This window comes from Gracilinanus agilis, chromosome 3, assembly GCF_016433145.1.
Source record: "Gracilinanus agilis isolate LMUSP501 chromosome 3, AgileGrace, whole genome shotgun sequence".
Classification (NCBI taxonomy): Eukaryota; Metazoa; Chordata; class Mammalia; order Didelphimorphia; family Didelphidae; genus Gracilinanus; species Gracilinanus agilis.
The window spans coordinates 456066083-456091249 of NC_058132.1; the positions used below are offsets into that span (position 1 = coordinate 456066083).

Sequence of the window (25167 nt, forward strand, 5' to 3'; positions counted from 1 at the left end):
TTTTTTTGGGTAATTATTCTTAAAGCTGTTTACATGTGTGTCTTTTCCTGGATGCAAACTATAATAGTTCAACAGATTATTTACTGCCTCTTTTTTTTTTCAAAGTTCTCAGCGCCCAACCCAAGTTCAAAGGCTGATGGGAGAGAAAAACCCATGAAGAGGTTTGCTTGAGGGAAATTTGCTCAGTGGATGGGATCTTGACTCACAGGAAAAGATGTTAGACCCTCTCTGGCTTTTTTTCAGCCTTTTGGCTGTGACTGCAGCTCAAAACTCCACTGAAGAACATGCTAAACAATTTCTGGATAACTATAACAGAGAAGCGGAAGAGTTATCTCATCAAAGTTCACTTGCTTCTTGGGAATATAACACTAATATTACAGATGAGAATATCGAAAAGATGGTAAGTTCTTATGACTATGTATGAATATTTGTTGCTTCTTAGGAATAAGATTGAATTGTATCATAACTACCAAAATGGAAAACAAATGAGATGAACTGTCAAGCTGGATTTTGAATAGAGTGAGGGAGAGTCTTTCATTTATATTTCTCTTATTCAAGATTCCCAGAAGGATTAAATTTAAGTACTGTATTGTGGCACAGGGAAAAAAAAATCTAGATCCTTGGTTCAAATTTTGATTCTGCAGCTTACCACTAATGTGACTTTGGGAAAATCATATCTCTTTGGCCTCAGTTTTCTCATCTATAAAACGAGAGGTTTAGATTCATTCTTCTATAAATACTCTTTCAACTCTAAAACCATAAGTTTGTGAGCAATCTCTCCCTAGTTTCTAGTAAATTAGTTTCTGCTTCATGCAAAACTGGTATCTCTAATTCTCATCTCATTTATAATTTCATTGGATTCCTAAATAAATGTGAGCCATTATTGAATTCATAATGACCCAAACTTCAGTGCCAACATCGGTATACATGCAATTTTGTGTAAATGGGGAATTTTGGGGAAATCTAAATTAATTTTAGTAAAAGAGTTAACTAGTAATTAAACCCTGGCCTTGTGTTAGATAAGTAGAGACTTGGGAATTCTTATCCTGGTTGTCACAGAGCTCTAAGGGACTTCCAAAGGTCATTCAGTCTATCCAGAGGCCTCTAAGCAGAACTATATTTAAACCATCTTACATAGATCCAAAGATGTCCTGGGAAAGCCGTGATATTCTGCTTGGCGTCCATAAGTGAGCATTTCATTGTAAATTAAGAGAAGGATATTTAAACTCCTATAATAATTAGCTCATTTCTCCTACAAAGAATGAAAGTCTGTTTTTAATCCCTTTGCTGGATTCCCTCCTACTCTCCAAATCTGAGAGGCAGAAAGTAGCAGTCTCTGATCTCTCTGCAAGGCAATTCACTTTGAGTGACAGATCCCAAAGAGCTGCCTTTCAGACCAGTGAAGACTCCTGTCAGATGTCTCTATCAGATTGAGCAGAGATGGAAAAGAGTTTGTGGTACTTCCTAGGTATAATGCTTTTTAAAAACTGTTTCGGAAGTTAAAAAAAAATTACATCCTGTTAGAATGTGACTATAATATATACAGTGAACAATGCCTGATTTCAGAGCTTGTTAACTGACTATAATATTATGGGAAGACTTACTCATTTGACTACTTGTCATTCTGAAGCGTATAACCTCAGTTGAAAGCAACCAACAGGTTTTTAGTTGTTGTTTTTCTTCTTATCTAAAACCTTTTAATGCCAGGAAATCCAATAATTATAGATCTTTGGTAGCACTCTATATTTTATGAAATCTTTCCTAAAGGAGGATTTATTTTTTAAAATTTTTGTATATTTCTTTAGATTTATTTATCATATTTATTATATTATAATATGATATTCTGTGTTCATTTAAGCTCCATGAAGCCTGGGATTATGATTTAATGAAACTTTGTATCTCAATAGCTTTTGCTATTGGATGAATGGATGAATGAATGAAGTTTAACTTTTAATGCAAAGCATCTTCTCTAAAATGGTTATTTATGGTTATTTGGCTTCTTTCTGGTAATGAAATGATTGTATTATTTTTATTAACTTTCATTCTTTTATGACTGGTTTAATTAATTTGTTTTAATAGTGGTGGATTATGGCTAACTACATCAGATAAGGAGAAACCTAAAGAATATTTCCACTATGCATCTGGATGTCAGGATTTAACACTTACTATGAAATGAAATACAGAAATGTTTGCTGAAATAATCCTTGGATCATTACATTATACTGTTATCACTTTATCCCCACTTATCTATTGGAGCTGAAGCAACAAGTGGTGATACATAAAGCACTTAGAAGAGTTTGTACCTAGCTAAGCAGAAGAAATATATTGACTTCATTATAGGAAAAATGCCAAACCATAAATTCATTTAAGTGCAACTTGTTATGTAGAGATGGATGCATGGAATCCCTGCAAAGATACAGGGACAACCTCACCCAGAATTCCAGGGGACCCCCCTGGAGAACTTTGGGTGAGGGGGCAGTTGAGAGGAGTTGGCAGTTGCTTTCTGGGGGTTGAAGTGAGCAGACACTCTGTTTAATACTTGTGTCTTGACTTGGGGGTTCACCTGAATGGCCATTGTGGCATAAGCCAGTGTGGTTTCTACACAAGGGTTAGTCTGTTTAATAGGGTTGATCTTTATCAATTTCAATACAACAAATATTTAGTGATTAGAGAGTAAAAATATTCATTAATAGCAATAGAGCCAGGTTTAGTTAAGTGCCTTCATCCCCTCCTGTGTGTGTGTGGGGGGAGGGCAGTTTCAACCTAACAGCTCAGGGTCACCTTTCCTTATCCAAAAACCTTCATTAACTCCTCTAGTTTTCCTTTTTACTTCTTAATATAACCTTTACCTTCAATATCTGTGCCTGGAAATTATTTGGGGAATACTCACAACTCAAGTCTGGTCTTCTAGTTTGAATCTTGTCAGCTGCCAGTTTAAGAAGATCAGTTTTATCTCTGTCCTCAACAGTTATAAAGCTAACTTCTACTTATTCCTCTATCAGACCTGTGAGGAATATAAATTAAAGAAAGGGAACATTATTGAGGTTCAGCCATAACAGAAATTTACCAGAAGAATCTTATCCAGTCTCCATTTCCAACTGAAGCAACTACTGCTAGAGGGGGAGGGGTTTGAGATCCAGGAGTATCTAACCCCCTCCTTTCTCACTGAAGCCTGTCAATCAGTGTTTGTGACTTGAAGGTCTATTGGCCCTGACACATTTATCTGTTTCTCCAAATTATCTGTTATTATTATCATAACTGTGTGCAGAAATACAGGATGCAGAGTGGCAGGTGTTGGTAGAGACACAAAGTTCAGAGACCATAAAGTACCTGCCTATGATACTCTTGGGACAGTTATGTGGCACAGTGAGCAGAATCCTGTACTTGGAATCATGAAGACTCATCTTTGTGAGTTTAGATCTGGTCTCAGAAACTTACTAGTTGTGAAACCCTGGGCAAGTCACTTAAACTTTTTTTGCCTCAGTTTCCTTATCTGTAAAATGACCTACAGAAGAAAATAGCATACCACTCCAGTATCTTTGCCAAGAAAACCCCAAATGGGTTCATAAAGAGTTGGACATGGAAGAATAAATGAACATGATAAATTTATATAATGCTTTCATTTGGTGAGTATATAGTGCAAATATTCCCCCCATTTCAGAAATGGAAAACTGAGGTATAAGGAGTTCAAGTGACTTGCCCAAGATCATCAACTAGTCGAAGAATCCAGGATTCTTGACTATATAAACTTTGTGCTCTTTCTGTTACATAACATGGCAAACAAATGATAAGGTGGAATCTACTCATCTTTAAGGTAGAATGAGTAGAAAATTCTGAGGTACTCAGATCTACAGTATGCAGTTTTCTAAGAAGGGTGGGTGAGAAGGGAAATAGTTTTTTCTCACAGGCACTGTTTAAGGCCACAAACTCTATTTGTGCTTCCTAGTGGACAGTCATAAAATGAGGAGTGAACAAATCAAGAAGAAGTCAAGGCTAGAGAATTAGATGGTCTTGGATGCTTAAGGACACATACTTCTGCAGTTCACAAGATGTGTTTCTATGGGAGGTGAAATACAACCAAAGATGGGGCATCTTATCCCCGTTGTTTTTATGAAGTATGTTTGAAGGAGAAAATCCACAATGCAGGAATGGAGAAATTTTCATTCTTTGTGTGCCAAAGGTGAAAGAGTAGAAGAATTTGGTCTTAAAAAAATTCTTGTGAAGAAGACTTTGCATCTTATTTTATCATACCAACAAGTATGACTCACAATGTGACCTGTGGCCAAGAACTGAAGCTCTGAGTTTATGTACATCTACTTCTATCTTGGGGACTTTTTATCAATCAGATTCTTTAGAATACTCTTTGAAACACACTCAGAGTTTCCCCTGGGTCCATTAGAATATGATTTGTGTCTAGATCTCCCTAATTAAAAGAAAGAGGTCTTTTGTACTATTCAGGTTAACAGCATCTGATATACAAAAAACCTTTGGGTTAAAACTCCATTGAATCTCAGTGATTCTCATAAAAAACAAACCCAACTCCAAAAAACTATGCAGATTTTGCTAAGATCACTGAGCAATTTTGCATGTAAGGAAATGTGCATATTTCTAAGGAATAAATACTAAGGAATTTGGCCAAGGTAACACTGACTAGAGAAGATTCAGGATTTGAATCCAAGTTTTCTGATTCCAAATCTCTCCTCCCTTCTTCCTTCCTATAATGTTAAAGAAGAAGAGAAGGCTACTGTTTAACAATCAGATCTTTCTTATCTTTGGGTCTTTCTTCCTGAAAGGAAATCATTGTGCAGAAACTAGGTTGTTTTTAACACTGTCATCATTTCTTTTTCAGTTGAAACAATTTTATTTCACAGTTTTCTTTAAAATCATAAAGATAATATATTCTTCATATAAAAACAGTAGTGAGTAAACAACAACTTGCATTTGGGTGGTGCCTTTTAAGGACATAATGTACAACAATACTAATTGGTTTGGAGTCATCTCAATGATCCCAGAGGGCAATTATTGGGTAATTAGTAGCTCATATTGAAATTTTAAAAACTATTAAAATTTTTAAATTAAAAATGCATGAGATAAAAAATGTTTGAGAGAACCAACATAAATGGTACTCTGTTGGCAAATTTTGGAGAAGATCATAACATTCTCCTTACAACATGACAGGCCCCGAGGTGTTAGTTACAAATTAATTGTTAATAAATGTTAAATAATAAATTTTTATTTCTACTTATCAAGTATGTATTATGTACCAAGCACTGGGGGATTAAAAGACAAAAGTGGATCAGTCTTTTCCCTCAAGGAACGTACACAGAGAATCTCCCTCACCTTTAGGTTTTTTATTTTTATTTTTTCGTATTTTGTTTTTCCCAGAGAATCATTGATTCTGGCTATCTGTTAATCTCCTTAACCTACTTTTCTGTTCCTACATTTCCTCAGTCATATCCCTTATGCTACTTGTTGTATTTGGATCTTAATTGGAAATAAGCTGCTTTTTCCTAGCATGTTGGAAGAATTAAGTGGTACTAGAATTGGGATCAGGGAGACTCATCTTCATGATTTCAAATCTGGCCTCAGACATTTATTAGCTGTATGATCTTGGGCAAATAACCCTGTTTGCCATAGTTCCTTATTTGTAAACTGAACTGGAGAAGGAAATGGCAAACTAGTCCAGTATCTTTTCTAAGAAAACCTTAATGGGTTCCTGGAGACAAAGACACAACTGAAAAAAAGCTGAACAACAATCCGGCATGTATGAGGGCAGCTAGAAGACACTTCTTGAGTTCAAGTCTGGCCTGAGATACTTACAAACTGTGTTACCCAGGGCAAGTTACTTAACTCTGTTTGCCTCAGTTCCTCATCTGTAAAATAGCCGGAGAAGGAAATGGCAAGCCACTCCACTATCTTTGCCTAGAATACTCTAAATGAGGTCAGAGAGTTGGATGCAACTGAAAAAAAATGACTAAAAACCCATATATATATATATATATATAGGGTTTTTGCGCCATAGAGCAACTTGATATTGTAAAAATGACTACGCATTTCCCAGATGTGGTCCAACTTGTTCTTTCAGTTCAATTCTGGACCTAACTAATTATTCATCTGGGACTTGTAATTATCCATCATTGTGAGTGTTCTAAATATTTGCACTGTTGTACTAACTGGTGACCTAACCATCCAACAAAATGTCACTGTCTGAACAGTAGGCACTTTACAACCATTTAGTTTTTCTAATATGGATGGTTAGGCCAATTTCTTTTGAGTAATTATGGATCTCATAGAGGAGGTCATATAATACTTAGGGTCTTGATTCAATCAGACCAGTATTTTACACAAATAAGAGCATCTAGAAGAACTTAACAATCCTCTGGGAATTCTTTTTCCATTTGACCCTTTGAGAGCATATCTTGAAGGCTAGTACATGAGCAAGAATATATCCCTTTCTTGATATTAATATGTAGTCATCAAATAGGAACACGGGCTGTTTGAACAGGTAGATTAGTCATGGGCATGTGGTTTTATTTTGTTACCTTTTTATTCCTTTACTCCTAGTGACTACTAATAAATCTGATAAAAACATAATATTTTTAAAGTTATTATTATATATTCATTTTAATTTTTATACATTTAACCAAGGCTCTTGTATGATCTCAACTTATACATAAGAGGCTTCCTGCTGGAGGAGAGATTTTAAGGCTCTTCCAAACCAAATACTTTTTTTGTAATCAATGGATTATTTTATTATTATTTTAAACCTTTACCTTCTGTCTTAGAGTCAATACTGCGTATTGGCTCCAAGGCAGAAGAGTGGTAAGGGTAGGCAATGGGGGTCAAGTGACTTGCCCAGGGTCACACAGCTGAGAAGTGTCTGAAGCCAGATTTGAACCTAAGTCCTCCCGTCTCTAGGTCTGGCTCTCAATCCACTGAGCTACCCAGCTGCCCCCAATGGATTATTTTTTGAAAAGTGAGCTTTTATGCTAAATGTTGCAATTGTTCCTTGGTGTCTGACTCTTCATGATCCCCTTGACTATAGTGTCCTTGGAATTTTCTTGGCAAAGATATTGGAGTAATTTACCATTTTCTTTTCTAGTGGATGAAGGCAAACAGAGGTTAAGTGACTTTCCCAGAGTCACATAGCTAATACCTATCAGGCTAGATTTGAGCTCAGGTTTTCCTGACTCTGGGACCAATGCTCTCACCATTAAGCCATCTAGCTGTCTCTTCTTATATTAATTACTCTTTTTCAATCAGTGACATGTCTGAAAAGGTATAATTTGCTGTAAAGAGTTATATATGAAAGCCTTATTTCCTTCTCATATTTTCATCAAGGATATAGATACATACATAGATCATGCCCATAGAGATTTCATAAAGATGAGGAAACAGAGTTGGTGGTTGTTGATATTCTCTTGATTTGCTTCTTTCTTCTTATTTATTTTTTTAGAGAATGATATCCATAATTTATTTCTTCCTAAAATTATGTATTTTATAGAATTAATTTTGAATTTCAGTGCATTTGACTCAATTACTTAGTAAAATTTTAAATTAATTAATGTTAAGATGTAAAGTATCAAATCATTTTAAAGTCATTCCCTCCATGTCCTTATCAGGACTTTGTTCTGTCTATATTTTGTCCATTTATTCTCAATCACTTTTCCTTATATGATCATAGTTTTCATTCTTCTAGATTTTTTGGCTTTGCATTATTTTTTAAAGTCCCCTCCAAACATATTCTTCAAGCTGTTAAGTTTTATTCTATTATATATATTGCATTCTATTATATATATAGCATCATTAATATTTTATATTTTAACCATTAGCCATTTAACTTGTTGCAATTATACATAAAACATTAAAAACATAGCTTTGAAAACTATAGAATTAAAAACATGAAAATAAAAACCAAAATAGGTTTGTTTGTTTTTTCTTAAAACTCTGACCTTCTGTCTTAGAATCAGTACTGTGTATTGGTTCCAAGGCAAAAGAAAGGTAAGGGCTAGGCAATGGGGATTAAGTGACTTGCCCAGAGCCACACAGCCCAGAAGTATCTGAGGCCAGATTTGAGCCCAGGACCTCCGAGTCTTGGCTCTCAATCCACTGGTCACCTAGCTGCCCCTGCTGGTAATTATTTTTAAGGTTTATTTATGCTCATCGTGAAAGCTGTAAGCTGAGATGACCCAATGACCCCTGAAATGTTATTTTTTTGTTGCCTTTGGGTACTGGATGAAACCAATTTTGCTGACTCCTTTCTTGGATGCTTTAAGGGGGATCTGGAAGCATTCCTTCCATTTAGCTGTCACTTCCATTTGCTTTCTGGCTTTGTTTACCTCAACATGAACTTGTTTCAGTTGTTCCAATAGTATGTCAGGTCCTTTGAGCAAAGATCTCACAACTAGAGTACCTATACTTGAGTTAATGTTTAGAGATGGTCTAAGAACTACGAGATTCTTAGTATTCCCTGACCTTTTTTCTTCCACTCTGCCATCATTATTCTGAAAGCAGGAGAAAGCTGCCTCTGCCACTTAGTTAACTGTACGACTTGGGAGGAGTCCCTTCATGTCTCTAGGGCTCTGGGTCACACACCATTGGCAGGCAGTGTAGTACAACCCAAAGTATGAGGGGTTTATAGTCAAGAGTCCCTATGCTACCCTCTGTGCCAACTTCGCAATTGTTACCTGGGTAGCTTTGAACAAATCATTCATCCTCTCTAAGCCTCAGTTTCCACATCTGTAAGATGAGAGAACTGGACTAGTTGGCTTTTGAGGTTCTTTCTAGCTTTAAATTTGAGATCTGTAAAATGAAAATGTTGGAGTCCTTAATTCCTGAGCTCTCATTCAGTTCTTACCAGGTTCCAGCCCTTGACCTGTCCTCACTTCCCTCCTTACATCTATTGTGATGGGAAAGGTTTTGCTATCATCCAGTCAAAGCAAAAGTTGGCTCAGGGGATGTTGAGAAGGAGAAAATGAGTCGTTCTTGTTCTAGAATCTTAAGGCAGCAATGATAAAATTTCCTCTGAATAAACAAATCTTACAATGCTGTTAAAAAAATATCATCTTCTCAAAGTAGAAAAAAATGGGCAAAAATATTGCCACAGACAGTGATTAATTATAGCAAAAATGCGATATATTTCTGGGCTGTTTCCAAGCCAGCTCTTAGCCTTAAACTGCAGTATTTGGAGTAAAAATGAATTGGTTTATTGAGGGAGGGAATGTGATTTCTACTACTAACATCCTTGGTCAGGAGTCATGAAGATTCTTTACTTTCTCTTGACTTCCTCCTCATTTATCTTCAGAATGATCAGTTTAAGTGAATTTTTTTTTTTAAACCCTTACTTTCTGTCTTGGAGTCAATACTGTGTATTGGCTCCAAGGCAGAAGAGTGGTAAGGGCTAGGCAATAGGGGTTAACTGACTTGCCCAGGGTCACACAGGTAGGAAGGCCTGATTTGAACCTAGGACCTCCCATCTCTAGGTCTGGCTCTCAATCCACTGAACCACCCAGCTGCCCCCAGTTTAAGTGGATTTTGCAAACAACCCTTTTAATTACCTTTGTATGATCCTATACTAGTCTTTGGAGAAATGTATTTCAGATACAAAGATAAAAAACCTAACAGTGGGTCAGTGAGATGGCTCTCTGGAAAGAGAAACAGGTTTGGAAACAAAAGGTCTTGGCTTCAAATCTGACCTTAGATACTTCCTAGCTGTATGACCCTGGGCAAGTCACTTAACCCTAATTGCCTAGTCCTTCATGCTTTTCTGCCTTGGAACTGATGCTTAGTATTGATTCTAAAACCAAAGGAAAGGGTTTTTTAAAAAAAACTAAAATATGACAATGTGAAGCTACTTAAGACTTCCTGGACCCCAGTTTCTTCATCTGTAAATTGAGAGGCTTAGACAAGAAAGTTCCTGCGGCGCCTTCAATCTTTAGAGCTGTGATTATGTGACTTTAAGAGCAGCCCTCCCTGAGCTTATATTTCAGTGGGTGAGATAGGACGTGATCACATAAAGCATAATAATACCCAGGGTCTTGAAAGCCAATGGATTTGAGTTCCAACTCTCTTCTTAGCTATGGGACTCTTGAGCCACACATTATGTGCCTTACTTGGGCCATTTGAAGGAAAAAGCACTTTAAAATGGAGGAGCTAGGTTTGTTGTTCTTTGATTGTTTAAGACTCTTTGTGACAACACGGAGTTTTCTTGGCAAAGATACTGGAGTAGTTTACCAGTTCCTGCTCCAGCTCTTTCTACAGATGAGAAAACTGAGGCAAACAGGTTTAAGTGACTTGCCCAGAGTCACATAGCAATTAAGTGTCTGAGACCAAATTTAGACTCAGAAAGATGAGTCTTCCTGACTCCAGGCTTAGAATTCTGTCTACTGAGCCACCTAGCCGCCCAGACTTGGTTAGAGAATGCCCAATATGCTTCTGAGTTTCAATCATTCTAGAACAGGGAAAATATGTGATAGAAGTAAAGGTCTCCAGAATCAGCAACACCCACAACTGCTAGGGTTTCTTTTAGTTTTGACTGCTGTTGCTTTTTTCTTATTAAATCTCTTAAAAGAGAGTGTCTGAAAAGCTCTTGTCTTTAAGAGTCCACAGCAGCTAGGAGTTATATGGGCAAGCCTTATGAACTTGGAGTATTCATTTAAAAAAAAAATCTGTCTTCTGACTTATACAGCCTCTAGGAGCTGACTTCCATGCCCTCAGAGAACTGTGTAGACTGCTTTATTTTGGATGAGTAGAAAGAGGTATGGACATTTAATACACTTAAAATACCATTACAAAAAATAACTCGGGAGGGAGCAGAGAATCATCAAGAGAAAAAGAGTGTAAAGAGAGTCATAATTTTGACTTATTTCTAAAGTGCAGAGGTCTGAGACTAAAAGTTCTAGATAGAAGCAAAGAGCATTATTTAAAAATACCTATTCTGAGAATAAAGGCTAGAGGCAATTGCAACCTCTTAGGAAATAGGATGTAGAAGATGCTCTTGGGGAACTAGCACCTCAGGTATGAGGGCTTGCTGAGCCCTTTTCAGGGCTGGCTATTCACCCTTGGTGTCTACTTTTCACCTAACTCTCAGCTGGGACTCCAAGAAGCTGTAGCATGCTCAGTGGCCACACCCCAGTTAAAATCATCTTGACAGATGGACTAACCCAGTTTGAGGGTAACCGAAAAACCTCAGATATGCTGGTGAGTTAGGAGGGTGTCTATCCTGGGGAGTGCCTAAAGCTTCACCAAATATTGAAGACACCAAGGTCATCCACTGCATTCCTGGGCCATTGTCTATAAAACAATTTTTGGATAGAAGTCTCATCTAAAATATATACAATACTTTCTCAAATTTATAAGAATATGAGAGGTTCTTTGCCTTTTTTCCTTCTGTTTACTTCATTGATATATTCACATCCTTCCATCATGTGGATTATGACTTGAGCATTAACCTTTCAACACCCCAGGGACTGTGGGATTTCATATGTGACTGGGAAGCAGAAAATGAAGCTTATTCTGGAATCAAATATGGAACCTTACTGATGTCTTTAACATTGAGCATTAGCCAGCTAACGCACCTTGCAAAGACAGTTGTATGAGAGAATGCTATCAATAAGATTCCTGAAAGAGAATTTATTCCATGGTGTGGGACAATCCAGAAAACTTAGTTTTGTGGGATCAAAGAGCTGGAAGAAACTTTGGAGACCATATAGTTCAACCCTCTCCCCAATCCCATTTTATAGAATGTAAAGTACAGCAAGATTTAATGATTTGCTCAGTGTCACACATCAGCATCTTTACTCATGCCTTATTGTCCCTCATGCCTTAGAGTGACTTGGAATGCCTCTTAGAATCCTTTGTTTCTTTCAAAATTGCTCAAGTAATGCTTTCTACATGATATCTTTTCTGATCTTTCCCAGCTACTATTAATTCCCTCCTCCCCACAAATTCACCTTGTATTTATTTTGCATGTACTCATTTGTGTACATATCTTATTCCTCAATAAAATATAAAATTCCTGAAAAAAAAGTATATGAGCCATTCCCGAGTTGATAAGTTGTCAAAAGATATGAACTGACAATTTTTGGATAAAAAAAAAACTATATATAGCCATATAAAAATGTCCTAAATCATTATTGATTGGAGAAATGCAAATCAACACAGCTCTGAAATATCAGATTGATTAAAATGACAAAAGGGGAAAATGATGAATGTTGGAAGGGATGTAGAAAAAATAAAGACCTTAATACACTGTTAGTGGAACTGTGAACTGATCTAACCCTGTTAGAAAACAATCTGGAATCCAAAAAACTATAAAACTGTGTACCCTTTGACCCAGCAATAGCACTATTAGGTCTGTTGCCTAAGATGATTAGGGGAAAAGGAAACGAATCTATATCTTCTAATATATATTTATAGCATTTCCAGTCATCTTTACTTTTGTCTTGCCACTGCACTTTGATGATTGGAAGAGAGAGCAAGGTGCATGAATTTGTGCGACCTGTCTTACATCCAATTTATGGAGGAATCAAGACATCATCCTTAATGTCACTGGTCCTCTTCAAAAACAAATGATGAACAATAACAACTTTTAAGTACCAGAGAATAAAACTGAAAGGTTTTAAAATATTAATGGAGTATTTACTTAAAAGCTAAAACTGTAATATTTCAAATATGAGATTGGGAGTTGGGAAAATGTTGATAGTGAGAGAAGTTTAAAGGCAGAGATGAGGAATGAGATTTTGGTGGGGATCTAGACTCCATTTCTTGGTTCAACTACCCTATTCCTACTCTTGCCCTTTGCTTCTCTACCACTGGATAGCACTGGTTCTTCTAGGCCATTAGTGATTGGCATCATCTTGGTATGAACCAATTTATGTTTTCTTTTTATCATTCCCACTCCAGAGCCTCATTACTTCTTACCTAATCTGAGGCTATAGGTCTCCCTGCCTCTCTTTTTCTAATTCAGCAGTGGTCTTCAAATGTTTTTGGTTATACATCCTGTACCTTTAGCTAGAGAGTGGGATCTTACTCGCCAATCACTGTTGTCTTTGGGAAGCCATAATGGGATGTGAAGAGGTAAAGGTAATGGGGTTTACCCATTGTCATCTGCATGATTCTGTTGTTTGTGTGTGGATGTAGCTGGCCAGCAGCTACAAGATATTCTTGTGTGGGTTGTTCACCTGAAAGGGAAGCTGGGGACTGAGGGAATATTGGTGGAAGGGTTTAAAGATTAAGGTGGGGAAGACATAGAGAGCGAAAAGAGGCACAGAGACACAAGAATCTTCAGCATAACATCAAGCCTGTGCTGTCTTGCTCTGATGGTATAGAGCCCCTATTTTTATGCTAAATTATTTTTATTGATTAAGAAAATTTTTCCATGGTTCCATGATTCATGTTGAAGCCGTCCACCGACTCCACGAAGATTCCTAGTGGGTTGGACACTCAGAAAGGGGAACCAAGGACTGAGTGAAAATGGGTTACGGGTTAAGGATTAATGGAAAGAGAACATGAGGCGAGAATAAAGACACGCAGACACAGAAAGTTTTGGCATAAGGTAGACAGACAGCGAGTAAGCTCTGATGGTCAAGAGCTTATATCCAACTGATTTCTTGTCACTTTTTATTGGGGTTACAACAGTATGGGGGAAAGGGGAGAGGCCAGTGGCTTGATACATTAACATTATGAGGTAATCATCATAAAATGCAAACTACCAAAACCTGAAACAATAGGTAGAGTTAAGATCAGGATCCAGGGTGGATATGGCCTAAGGCATCTACTGATGTTTGATACCTATGTTAATTGATCATTGAAGGAATAGTTAGGAGACTGAGATAACTGACTCTCTTCAGGGGTGTAGCCTTAGGGAAGGGCTAGGGATTTGGCAAGGTCAACATTCAATTTGACTCAAGATTGCAGAGATCAATCATTAGCAGTATAAGAGTTAAGTTTTTGAATACTTCTTAAAATAATATCACAATTAATGTATACCTGGATTGCTACACATGTTATTTCCCTCCCCATCTCCCACCCCCCTTTCCATAGCCAATGCACAATTCCACTGAGTTTTACATGTGTCATTGATCAAGATCTATTTCCATATTATTAAAATTTGCACTAGTGTGATTGTTTCCCAGTCATATCCCCATTGACCCATGTGATCAAGCAGTTGTTTTTCTTCTGTGTTTCTCTTCCTACAGTTCCCTCTCTGGATATGGACAGTGTTCTTTCTCATAAGGCCCTCAGAATTGTCCTGGATCATTGCATTGCTGCCAGTACAGAAGTCCATTACATTTTGTTGTGCCACAGTGTATCAGTCTCTGTGTACAATGTTCTCCTTTCACTCTGCTTCAATTCCTGGAGCTCTTTCCAGTTCATGTGGAATTCCTCCAGTTCTTTATTCTTTTGGGCAGAATTGCATTCCATCACAAAAGATGCCACATTTGTTCAGCCATTCACCAATTGAAGGACATTCTCTCATTTTCCAATTTTCTTGCCACTACAAAGAGTGTGGCTATATTTTTGAACAAGTCTTTTTCCTTATGATCTCTTTGGGGCAGTTTTATGACTGGATCAAAGGACAGGCAGCCTTTTAAAGCCCTTTGGGCATAGTTCCAAATTGCCATCCAGAATGGTTGGATCAGTTCACAACTCCACCAGCAATGCATTAATGTCCCAATTTTGCCACATCCCCTCCAACATTCATTACTTTCCTTTGCTGTCATTTTAGCCCACCTGCTAGGCGTGAGGTGGTACTAGCACCCCTTTTTTGACAGACTGGTAGACTGGATTTTATTGAGGTAACCAGGAATGGGGGATGTGGGATGGTTAATCAAATAAGTGATATGGCAGAAATATTAGCATCATATAAGTAATCAATGACAAGATAAAAGAGCAGGATCCTAAGACTATGGAGTAGCCAAAGCCCAGACTAGAAGTTCATTTGACCTTCAGCACATTGGCCTTATCTCATACATATACTAATCAAGTGCCTTTGCCACTACAAAGAAGCTATAGAAAATGCTAATCAGACTTCCAGGCTGCCGCTGTGGGGAGGGTTAGAATACCACAAAATTTGAGCTCCAATTCAGTTCAAGGATCCATATCAATCATGTGAAATATTACAAATATATCCATAAGTCTGGAACATGAGCATTTTGCTCACTAGAGTCAGCTATTGAATGCATCTTTAATATTTTCATGATTTGTTAATACCTGGAACCCTACAGTGAGTCGTAAATTTCTTATAATTTCCCTAGAGGACCAATATCTGTTCATAATGAGGAAGGATGGGAGCTTGTACAGAGGTGGGAAGAAGCAGAGTGTTGGTGTGTTGGGGTGAAGGCCAGGTGTGGCTTTCTTGGCTATCCTTTGGAACATGGGATATAACTAATCCCCACTTTATCTTTCTAACTGGTTGATCATGCACCCTTTGGGGTCATGCCACAGACACCTTTTGTTGTCATGCTTCGGCTCTTTTGATCCCCCCACTTTGGAGACCATCATTTTGAAGTGCTGTTTCATCATGTCATATCACTGCTAAAAAGCCATCAATTGAAAGCCACTATTGAAAGGTTAAAGTCCAAACTTATTGAGGGCAAGGCTTCAATAATCTGCTCTCAGTCTACTCTTCCAAACTTAATTCCCTTTCCCCACCAATATAAATCATCTGTTCCATTCAGGTCAGTGCCCTTATCTTTTAAATGACTCCTGCTGGTTCCTATTTCCTTGCTTTTTCTCAGGTTATTTCCCGCTTCTGGAATGTTCTATAGTTTCTATCCTTTTCTATCCAGATCCTAGCAATCCTTCCAGACCCCGATCAAGTCCTATTACTTTCGTGAAGATTATATCTTAATCATGGTATCCCATATTCATCTTGTTTTCCAATGAATTCCTTTAGCATCAATTGCCTATAAACCGATTATTTGGGTACCTGATCACATATATCATGCATTGCTTTTTTAAGTTTTCCTAATATTTGTCTTGTCTTTCTAAAGCAATTGTCTATACCTTGGTTTCCTATCTATAAAATTAAGGGCTGGATTAGATATCTAATGTTTCTTCTAGCTCCAATAGAAACTTTTTTTCCCCTCTAAAAACCCTTTCCTTCAGAACATGAATCATGTAACATGCATAGGAAAATATTCTAAAAATAAAAAAATAAAAACCCTTTCCTTCAATCTTAGAATCAATACTGTGCATTGGTTCCAAGGCAGAAGAGTAGTAAGGGCTAGGCAGTGGGAGTTAAGTGACTTGCTCAGGGTCACACAGCTAAGAAGTAGCTAGGATCACACTTGAACCCATGACCTCCTGTTTCTAGATCTGGCTCTTAAACCACTGAGTAACCTAGATGTACCTTTCAATTTAAACTTCTTCAGGGCAAGGACTATGCTTAATACTTCCTCAGTATCCATCACAGGTCTTAGCTTATAGTTGAGTATCCATCAGATCTTTGATAAATTGAACTGAATTGATTTAAGGCACATCAAGTCCTGGTTGCCATAGTTGATGGGAATGGAGTTTTTGACTCAGGAAGTTAGGAAATGAAAGCAAGTTTTAGACCTGCTAAGCTTGAGGAGGGAAGTATGCTATAAAATTAGGGGAAGTCTATGTGCTTGATGATAAAGGAGAAACCAGGAAGTACCTGGGGAGATTTCTAAAAATCTACCAAAACGATAAACATATTGGATGATCTTGCACATATTTTCCAATTATTTTTCAAAAAGAACCTTTATAGGGGGCAGCTAGGTAACTCAGTGGATTGAGAGCCAGACTTAGTGTTGGGAGGTCCTAGCTTCAAATCTGATCTCAGACACTTCATAGTGTGACCCTGGGCAAGTCACTTAACCCCCATTGCCTAGCCCTTACCACTCTTCTGCCTTAGAACCCATACACAGTATTGATTCCAAGATGGAAGATAAGGGTAAAAAAAAACAACTAAATAGATAGATAGACAGACAGACAAATAAATAAATGGATGGATGAAGGAATAAAAATAAATAAATAAATAAACAGATGAACAAACAGATAAATGAATGAATGAATGAATGAATGAATGAATGAATGAATGAATAACTAAATAAATAGGAACCTTTATAGGGGGCAAATAAGAGGCTTGGGTTCAAATCTGGTTTCAGACATTCCTGGCTATGGGACTGGGCAAGTTACTTAAATTTGTTGCCTAACCTTTACCGCTCTTTTGCCTTGGAATCAATGCACAGTATTGATTCTAAAATGAAAGGTAAGGTTTTAAATAAAAAGAAGAACCTTTATGCTTTCTCCTCATTGTAGTCTATCATTGCCTCTCTAAAGCCTTTTAGGATTGAGAATTCTAAGAGCTCTCTATAAGAGATCTAAGAGCAGTAGAATCTCATTTCCTATGAAAGATATTTTACTCAGGCACAAAATTGGAATTGGGAATTGTTAACTCTAACAAGGTTTTTTTTCCTTGAATAATGTCCATAAACTCCAATTTTAAAAAATAGGTCAAAAAATTGATATCCTTCATTTTAACATCACAGATTTTCCCCCTTTTGTTCTTCCTCTGTCCTTCCCTGATAGTTATCCCCTATAATAGAATTTAAAAAAAAAAAAAAGGAAAAAAAGAAAGAAAGAAGGTAGAGACAGTTGGGTGGCTCAGTGAATTGAGAGCTAGGTCTACAGATGGGAGGTCCTGGGTTTGAGGTCTGGCCTCAAACACTTCCTAGCTGTGTGGTCCCAGGCTAGTCACTTAACCCCCATTGCCTAGTCCTAGTTTCTACCTTGAAACCAATACAAATTATTCTAAGATGGAAGGTAAGGCTTTAAAAAAAAATAAAGAGAGGGGGAAATCAGAAAAATCAAATCATAAATACATTTTAAAAATCTAATGCTTAGCATTCTACTCTATGGATTACCCACCTGTGCATAGGTATAGGAAGAGGCTTCTCAGCTCTCTCTTTTTTGGAATCAAGGCTGTTATTATAATTTTGTAACACTCATATTTGAGTATTTTGAAGTGGTCACTCTTTCCATTTATACTGATGTAGTTTTTGTGTGATACCATTTTCTTGACTTTCCTTTCTTTGCATCATTCATGGAAATCTATTTTTCTCTGATGCATCATGGTCATGATTTTTTACTATCTGGTAGCATGGCATTAAAATCATGTACTACAATTTGTTTGGCCAATTCCAAATTAATGGATATCTACTTTGTTCCTAATTATTTTCAAACTATAAAAAGGTACTGCCACAAATATTTTGGATATATATGGAGTTTGTTTGTCAATTTCTGGGTCAAAGAATACAGACATTTTAGCCATTTTTTTGGTATGATTCCAAGTTGCTTTCCAAAATAATTATACTAATTCACATTTCCACCAATAATGCCTGAGTGTGACTGCCTTTTCCCACTCCCAACATTGACTATTCCTGAATTTTGTCATCTTTTCCAGTTTAATGAATGTGAAGTGAAACATCAGGTTTGTTTTGATTTCCATTTTTAATCATTATCAGTGATTTGGAGCATTCTTTTACATAGTTGTTAGTAGTCCACAAGTGTTTTCTTGATAATTGATGAACTTCCATTTTGATACCAAGCTGTTAAAGACAAGAATTAGACATTCCAAAACAACTAAATGAAGGTACTTTTACTCCCACAGACAACTGACCAGAAAAGCTGGTCATTAGATCCAGAATGTATGCTAACCAGATGTGTTCTGCTGACCATGATCTTTGAGCCCTGACCCTGATGAAACTAGAGAATTAAGCTATTTAAGAATGAAGAAATCGCATTTTTCATTCATTCATAAGTTTTTACTATATGTGATGCATTGTGGGAAGCAACGGGGATACAAATATAGAATTCAGACAGTCCCATCCTTCAAAGACTTGAGGGAGACTGCTTTCTAAGAGAGTGGTAGCAAGGAAAAGCTATTATAGTTTGGAAAGTCACAGAGATGGTGACTGGAACATTAGGGCAAGTCTACTGACACACTCTTGCCAGGGGCAATGATAATTTTTATTTGATTATAGTTCTCAGAGGAAGAGGTGCAAGGCGGTTTGGGGAGGAGGTTAAAGATGAGGACACATGCTCCCAGGGGGCTCAGAGCCCAGTGACTTAGCTACTCCTAAGTAGAATCTCTAATGGTCTGGTTTGGAGCAGAGTAGATAATGACGAGGGCTAAAGATGAGGATATCTGATCCCAGAGAGTTCAAAGCTGAACCTTAGTTTTGAGGCATGACCCTAAATAAAGAAGAAAATTAAATCATTTTGGGAAAAATGAGATGCTTCTCAAGGAACACTCTCTTCCCAGAACTCATATTACTACAATTCCTGGGTCACATTGATTGAAGTAGTTCATTGATTCTGGCCTCTTCCTTTTTGTTACAGAACGAAGCCGGTGCCAGGTGGTCTTTATTTTATGAAAACCAGTCCAGCCTTTCCAGAACATTTTCACTAAATGAAATTACAAACCCCACAATCAAACTTCAACTTAAGTCTCTCCAGCAGAAAGGAGCGTCAGTGTTGTCACCTGAGAAGGGTGCACGGGTAAGTTAAGTTGGCAAAAACTTCTATGCTGGTCACAAGAACTAAAATTCATTTTTCAGTCAGCACTTTATGACCCCTTCATGGGGTTTTTCTTGGCAAAAATACTGGAGTAATCAATTTCCCATTTTCTTTCCCAGCATATTTGACAGATAAGCAAACTGAGGCAAATAGAGTTAAGTGAGTTGGCCAGGTTCACATAGCTAATAAGTATCTGAGGTTGGATTCAGACTTGAATCTTTCTGACTCTCGGCTCCTTCTTAAGGTTTTCTTGGAAAAGATACTGGAGTAGTTTGCCATTTCCTTCTCTGGCTCATTTTACAGATGAGGAAACTGAGGCAAAGAGAGCTAAGTAACAACAAAATAAATGTAACAAAACAATTTTTGTTATTATATGTATTATAAAATAAAATTAAAATGAACAAGAAATGATTTAAGATGAGTCTTCCTGACTGCAGATCTTGGCATTCTATCCACAATGCCAACCTGCTGCCCCCAGAAATACCTTAGGAACAAGGTCTTTTTTTATCTTGTACTCTGTTATGGTAGAATTTTTAGCTGATAAATTTCAGAGTTTATTGATTTAGAATAAAAATAGAACAAGAAAAGATTTTAGGGATTATCTAGTTACATATTAGAGTAGGGATTATCTAATCAAACCCTGATTTTATGAATAAGGAAAATAAGATTTATCAATGTGGATTGACTTGTTCAAGGTCATACCAGACAGTAAGTAAAAGAAAGAGGATTTGGATTGGATTCTCTCTCTGGACTCTCAGCCAATTGCTTTTGCTTCCTGCCTGAGATCTCTGTTGTTCTCATTTGCATTTCATGATCCTGAATTGTGCATGGCAAGAAGACAACATAGAATAGGATGTTATAAAACAGAGTTTCCCATTCCTCTGTGACCTAGGGCAGCCCTGCAAACGTCATCAGAGAACTGATCAATTCCAGCTTTGGTGTGCATGACATGATTCTGTAGATTGCAAGAAAACTCCCAGAAGTTCAGAAACATTAAAAGATAAAAGTGAAATGATCAAGAATTTAAAAAAGTCAATATAACCCCAAAAGCTCAAATTTGGCCGATATTCATCTATGATGTTTTTCCTTAACAGTTTTGGCTTCTTCCAGGGCCTAAATTATGCTTACTGACTTTAGTCTCTGTATTTAATGCAGAGATTTTAAAATCTCGAATCACTTAGTTGAAAGTTACTAATGGCTTTTTCTCCACCTTTTTTTTAAACCCTTACCATTCGCCTTAGAATAAATTCTGTGTAAGTTCCAAAGCAGAAGAGAGGTAAGGGCTAGGCAAAAGTTTAACCACGGGCATCTGAGAACATTTCTCATATCATCCACCCTTCTAAAAGGTTTGCCATCACTAGATAAACCTTAGGACACCTCCAAAAGTGGGTTTGAGAGGCAGGAATATTTTTATTGTTCTTTAGAATGAAATTAAAGTTGTCTGTGCTAAATCTTCTCAGGCAGAATTAGTGGTGATAGACCTGGGTTCAAATCTGATCTCAGATATTTCCTAGCTGTCTGATCCTGGGCAATCCACTTAATCCTGATCACTTGGCCCTTGCCAAGTCTTAGAGTTGTTACTGAATCAAAAAGTAAGAGTTAAATTTTTTTTTTTAAAGAATTAGATTTGAGTTGCAGTTCTATTTCTCTGGCAGAGTGACCTTGTATACATAACTTCTCTGTGATTTCCTTCTTTCCTTCCTTCCTTCCCTCCTTTCTTCCTTCCTTCCTTTTAAAAATGAAAGTAACTTCCTTCCTTCCTTCCTTCCTTCCTTCCTTCCTTCCTTCCTTCCTTCCTTCCTTCCTTTCTTCCTTCCTTCCTTCCTTCTTTCTTTCCTTTATTCTTTCCTTCCTTTTTAAACCTTAACCTTCTGTTTTAATATAAATTCTAAGACATCAGTTCTAAGATAGAAGAAAAACAAGGGCTAGGCATTTAGGGTTTAATGACTTGCTCAGCCTCACACAAATGTCTAAGGTCACATTTGAACCTAAATCTTCCCCACTCCAGGCCTGATTCTCTATCCACTGTGCTATTATCTAGATGCCCCTTTGGTTCTGTTTCATGGGAGAATCAAGTGGGATATAGCCTGGTACCTTGAAAAATATATTGGCTCTAGAGTCACAAGACTTGGGTTCGAATCCCATCTTGACCCATACTACTTGTTTCAAGGCAGGTAAGTGGAGAAGAGCATAAAGTGCCAGACCTTGCATTCAGAAAGACTCCTCTTCCAGAGTTCAAATCCAGACTCAAACACTTATTAGCTGTGTGACCCTTGGCAAGTTACTTAACCATGTTTCTCTCAGGTTCCTCATCAAATGAGCCACAAAAAAAAAAGAAATGCCAAAGCACTTCAGTTTCTTTGCCAAGAAAACCCTGTTAGATTAAAATTCTCTGGAGACTGTATAATTATTCATTAAACAGAGAAAAATGGTTTGGAGAAAAAAAAGGCACCTAGTCATACATCTGGCCACCTACCTAAGCTCAAGCTCACCTCTCTTCCATTTACTACTGCTGCTTAGTCAAAATGACCTGTGGGCTTTCTTGATCCATAAGCTATAGCCCATGACATCACTTTGTCTGAATCCCCCTGATTGGACAGACTTGTCCTCAGTCCAGGTCAGAGGCGGGACTTCCGGATACCAGGAATCACGTGGGCCAGGAGGCTCCAGGGCTTCCTTTCAGAGTAGGCATGAATTCCTCTTATCCAGATATGCCTCCAGCCTCATTTTTCTAATCCAATTAACGGGTAGGGATGGAAGAGACTGAAACCAATTTTCAAATTCAAAATGTAACTTTCCTTTTAAAAATGAAAGAGGGTACAGATTTATATTAAGTTGTCATAACCCCAAATGGAGTCACAAAGAGCTGGACATGACTGAAAAACTATGGAACAACATTTGTTTCAATCTTGAGCAAATTGCTTAACCTCCAGGGACCTCAATTTCTTCAACTATAAAATGAAGTTAGGGTTGACTAGTCTTCTTTCTGCTCTAGAACGAGGATCCAAAAGCTTACAGTTCAGGTATCATCATTATTATCATTATCAGATATGATCATCAATCATGTCTTTAAATTTGGTCCTGGGGCAAAAAAAAAAAAAAATCAAATGAGAGGAAGCAATTACAATGCTCCAAAGGAAATAAAACTGAGAAATAATGGATTTTCTCTCATTTGCAACAGAAATGCTTTCTGCTTTCTGTTAGGTCAATTGGTTTCAATTAATTGGCAGATATTTATGGAGCACCTAGTGTGCAAGACACTTGAGACAAGTGGAAGATAAGAGTCCATCCTTTCAAGAACAGATGGGATGAAGAAAAAAATGGGTTGCTTGTTTGAATAATGATAGAAGCTCCCATTCATATACAACTTTAAGGTTTGCAAAGATCATTGTAATATTTTCTCACTTAACCCTTGCAACAACCTTATAAAGTGGGTGTTAATTTTTTCTTCATTTTAGCAGTCAGGAAACTGAAACTCCAAGGGATTTAAAGGTCACACACCAAAAAAAATAATTGAGGCAAGATTTGAGCTAGGTTTACCTACTCCAAGTATGATGCTTTATCAACCACACAGATTGCCTCTTGTGAAAAGATCTCATTATCAGAAAAAAAAAACCAACCCAATAATAGTAATAATAATAGCTAGCATTTACATAAGACTCTTTGAAGCATTTTTTTTTCATTTTTTCTTGTCATGCAAAACCCACTTCTATATTGGTCATTGTTGTAAGAGCACACTCATATGCAACCCAAACCCCCCAAATAAAACTATAAATGCACTGATATGAAAGATGACTCCAATAGTTCTTTCTCTGGACATGGATAGCATTCCCTGTCATAAGTCTTTCAGGATTGTCCCAGATCTGCAAAGTATTTTACATACTTTATACCATTTAGCCCTTATATCTTTCCTATGAGGTAGGTGATATTATTATCCTTCATTTTAGAGATGAGGAAACTGAGTCAGGCAGAGATAAGTGACTTGCCCTTAATCACTGCCCAGGCACAGATTAAGTGTATGTGGCCAGATTGAATTTCAGTTCTTCCTGATGCCAGGTCCAAGAGTTCTATTCACTGTTCCTCCTGGCCATATAAATATGAAGTGATTATTCCATTGTCAGATGGAGGGCCAGCATATTAGCCTCAATTATCCCGCATATATTTTCTGTCATGCTTTTTCTAACATTGAAATATTTTAATTATAGCTGAATACAATCTTGAATACCATGAGCACTCTCTACAGTACCGGATCTGTCTGTAACTCTGAGACTCCCCAGAAATGTTTCCTGCTTGAACCAGGTATCTATCTATTTAATTTTTGTCTTTTTATCTGTAATGCTTAGCAATAATGGGTAGCACATAGAGGTGCTTTTTAATGTTAATTGATTGATTGATAAAATATTTTGTGGCTTTTGCCATATCTCATTACCTAATTAATAGAAAAAGGACTAATTTCTCTAAAAGTTCTATCAAAATTAGCATTGCACATCAGTACAAATAATCAAACTTGTCTAGTGATTATGTTTAAATAATACAGGATTATGATAAATTATAAATAAAAACATTTTAAACATAAAATATCACAACATTTTGGTTAACTTCTGTCAGAATTCTATGTCTTATTCTTTCATTAATGCTTTCTAGGAATATTGTTAAATGACTTAAAAGATATGAGACTATTTAGGTTAACTTTAGAAATATATACATAACCATTTTTATTCTTATGTTAATAGGATTAGACAAAGTCATGGAAGAAAGCAGAGATTATTATGAAAGGCTATGGGCCTGGGAAGGCTGGAGATCTAAAGTTGGCAAAGAAATGAGGCCATTATATGAAGAATATGTGGAACTAAAAAATGAGCTTGCCAAAGGAAATGGTAAGTTTATGTTTTATTCTCTAGAGGGACCATATTTCTCATAAGGGAAAATTAGTGATATTTCCAACTCCTAACTAAGGACGAAGGCTTTCATTGAATTTAGGATTCTCTTCTGACTGAGGACATTTGGAGAAGAAAATCTTAAAAAAAAATCAGATCATCATAATTTCCACTTGATTTCTCCAATCTTTGACTGTGTGAGCCTTTCAAGAATTCTGAAATGAAGTTAATTTTTTTTTATCTTACCTGACTTTACCTAAATCAAGCATTCAGTACCTTTGAAGATCTAGAGGGCTCTCTGAAGATATTGGTAGCCAATTTGGATTTGAAAGAAGCACAGATTCTTTGAGCTGGAAAACCCCTTAAAGACAATCTAGTCCAGCAGTGTCAGACTCATAGCCAGTGGTTGACAGAACTCCCTGAATAGCCCTGAACGAGATTAAAACATAATGGGGAGGCATTGGGGTTGGGGGCAGCTAGGTGGCTAAGTGGATTGAGAGCCAGGCCCAGAGATGGGAGGTCCTGAGTTCAAATATGACCTCAGACACTTCCTAGCTGTGTGACCTTGGGCAAATCATTTAACTCCCATTGCCTAACCCTTACCACTCTTCTGCCTTGGAAGACTTTTAAAATAGACATATAATACAACACGGATAATGTCAAATCATGATTCTCTTTCTCTCTCTCTCTCTCTCTCTCTCTCTCTCTCTCTCTCTCTCTCTCTCTCTCTCTCTCTCTCTCT

General features: G+C 37.1%; 1 protein-coding gene across 1 annotated transcript in view; it reads left to right on the top strand.

Moving 5' to 3' along the window:
- Positions 1–214: 214 nt before the first annotated feature.
- The window catches only part of ACE2 (angiotensin converting enzyme 2), an 88023-nt gene continuing 63070 nt past the window's right edge, over positions 215–25167 (top strand). The window contains exons 1-4 of the mRNA XM_044669265.1: positions 215–400; positions 19372–19530; positions 23754–23847; positions 24282–24425. Of these exons, the coding sequence (XP_044525200.1) occupies positions 215–400; positions 19372–19530; positions 23754–23847; positions 24282–24425 (583 nt within the window). The remainder of the gene's footprint in view (positions 401–19371; positions 19531–23753; positions 23848–24281; positions 24426–25167) is intronic.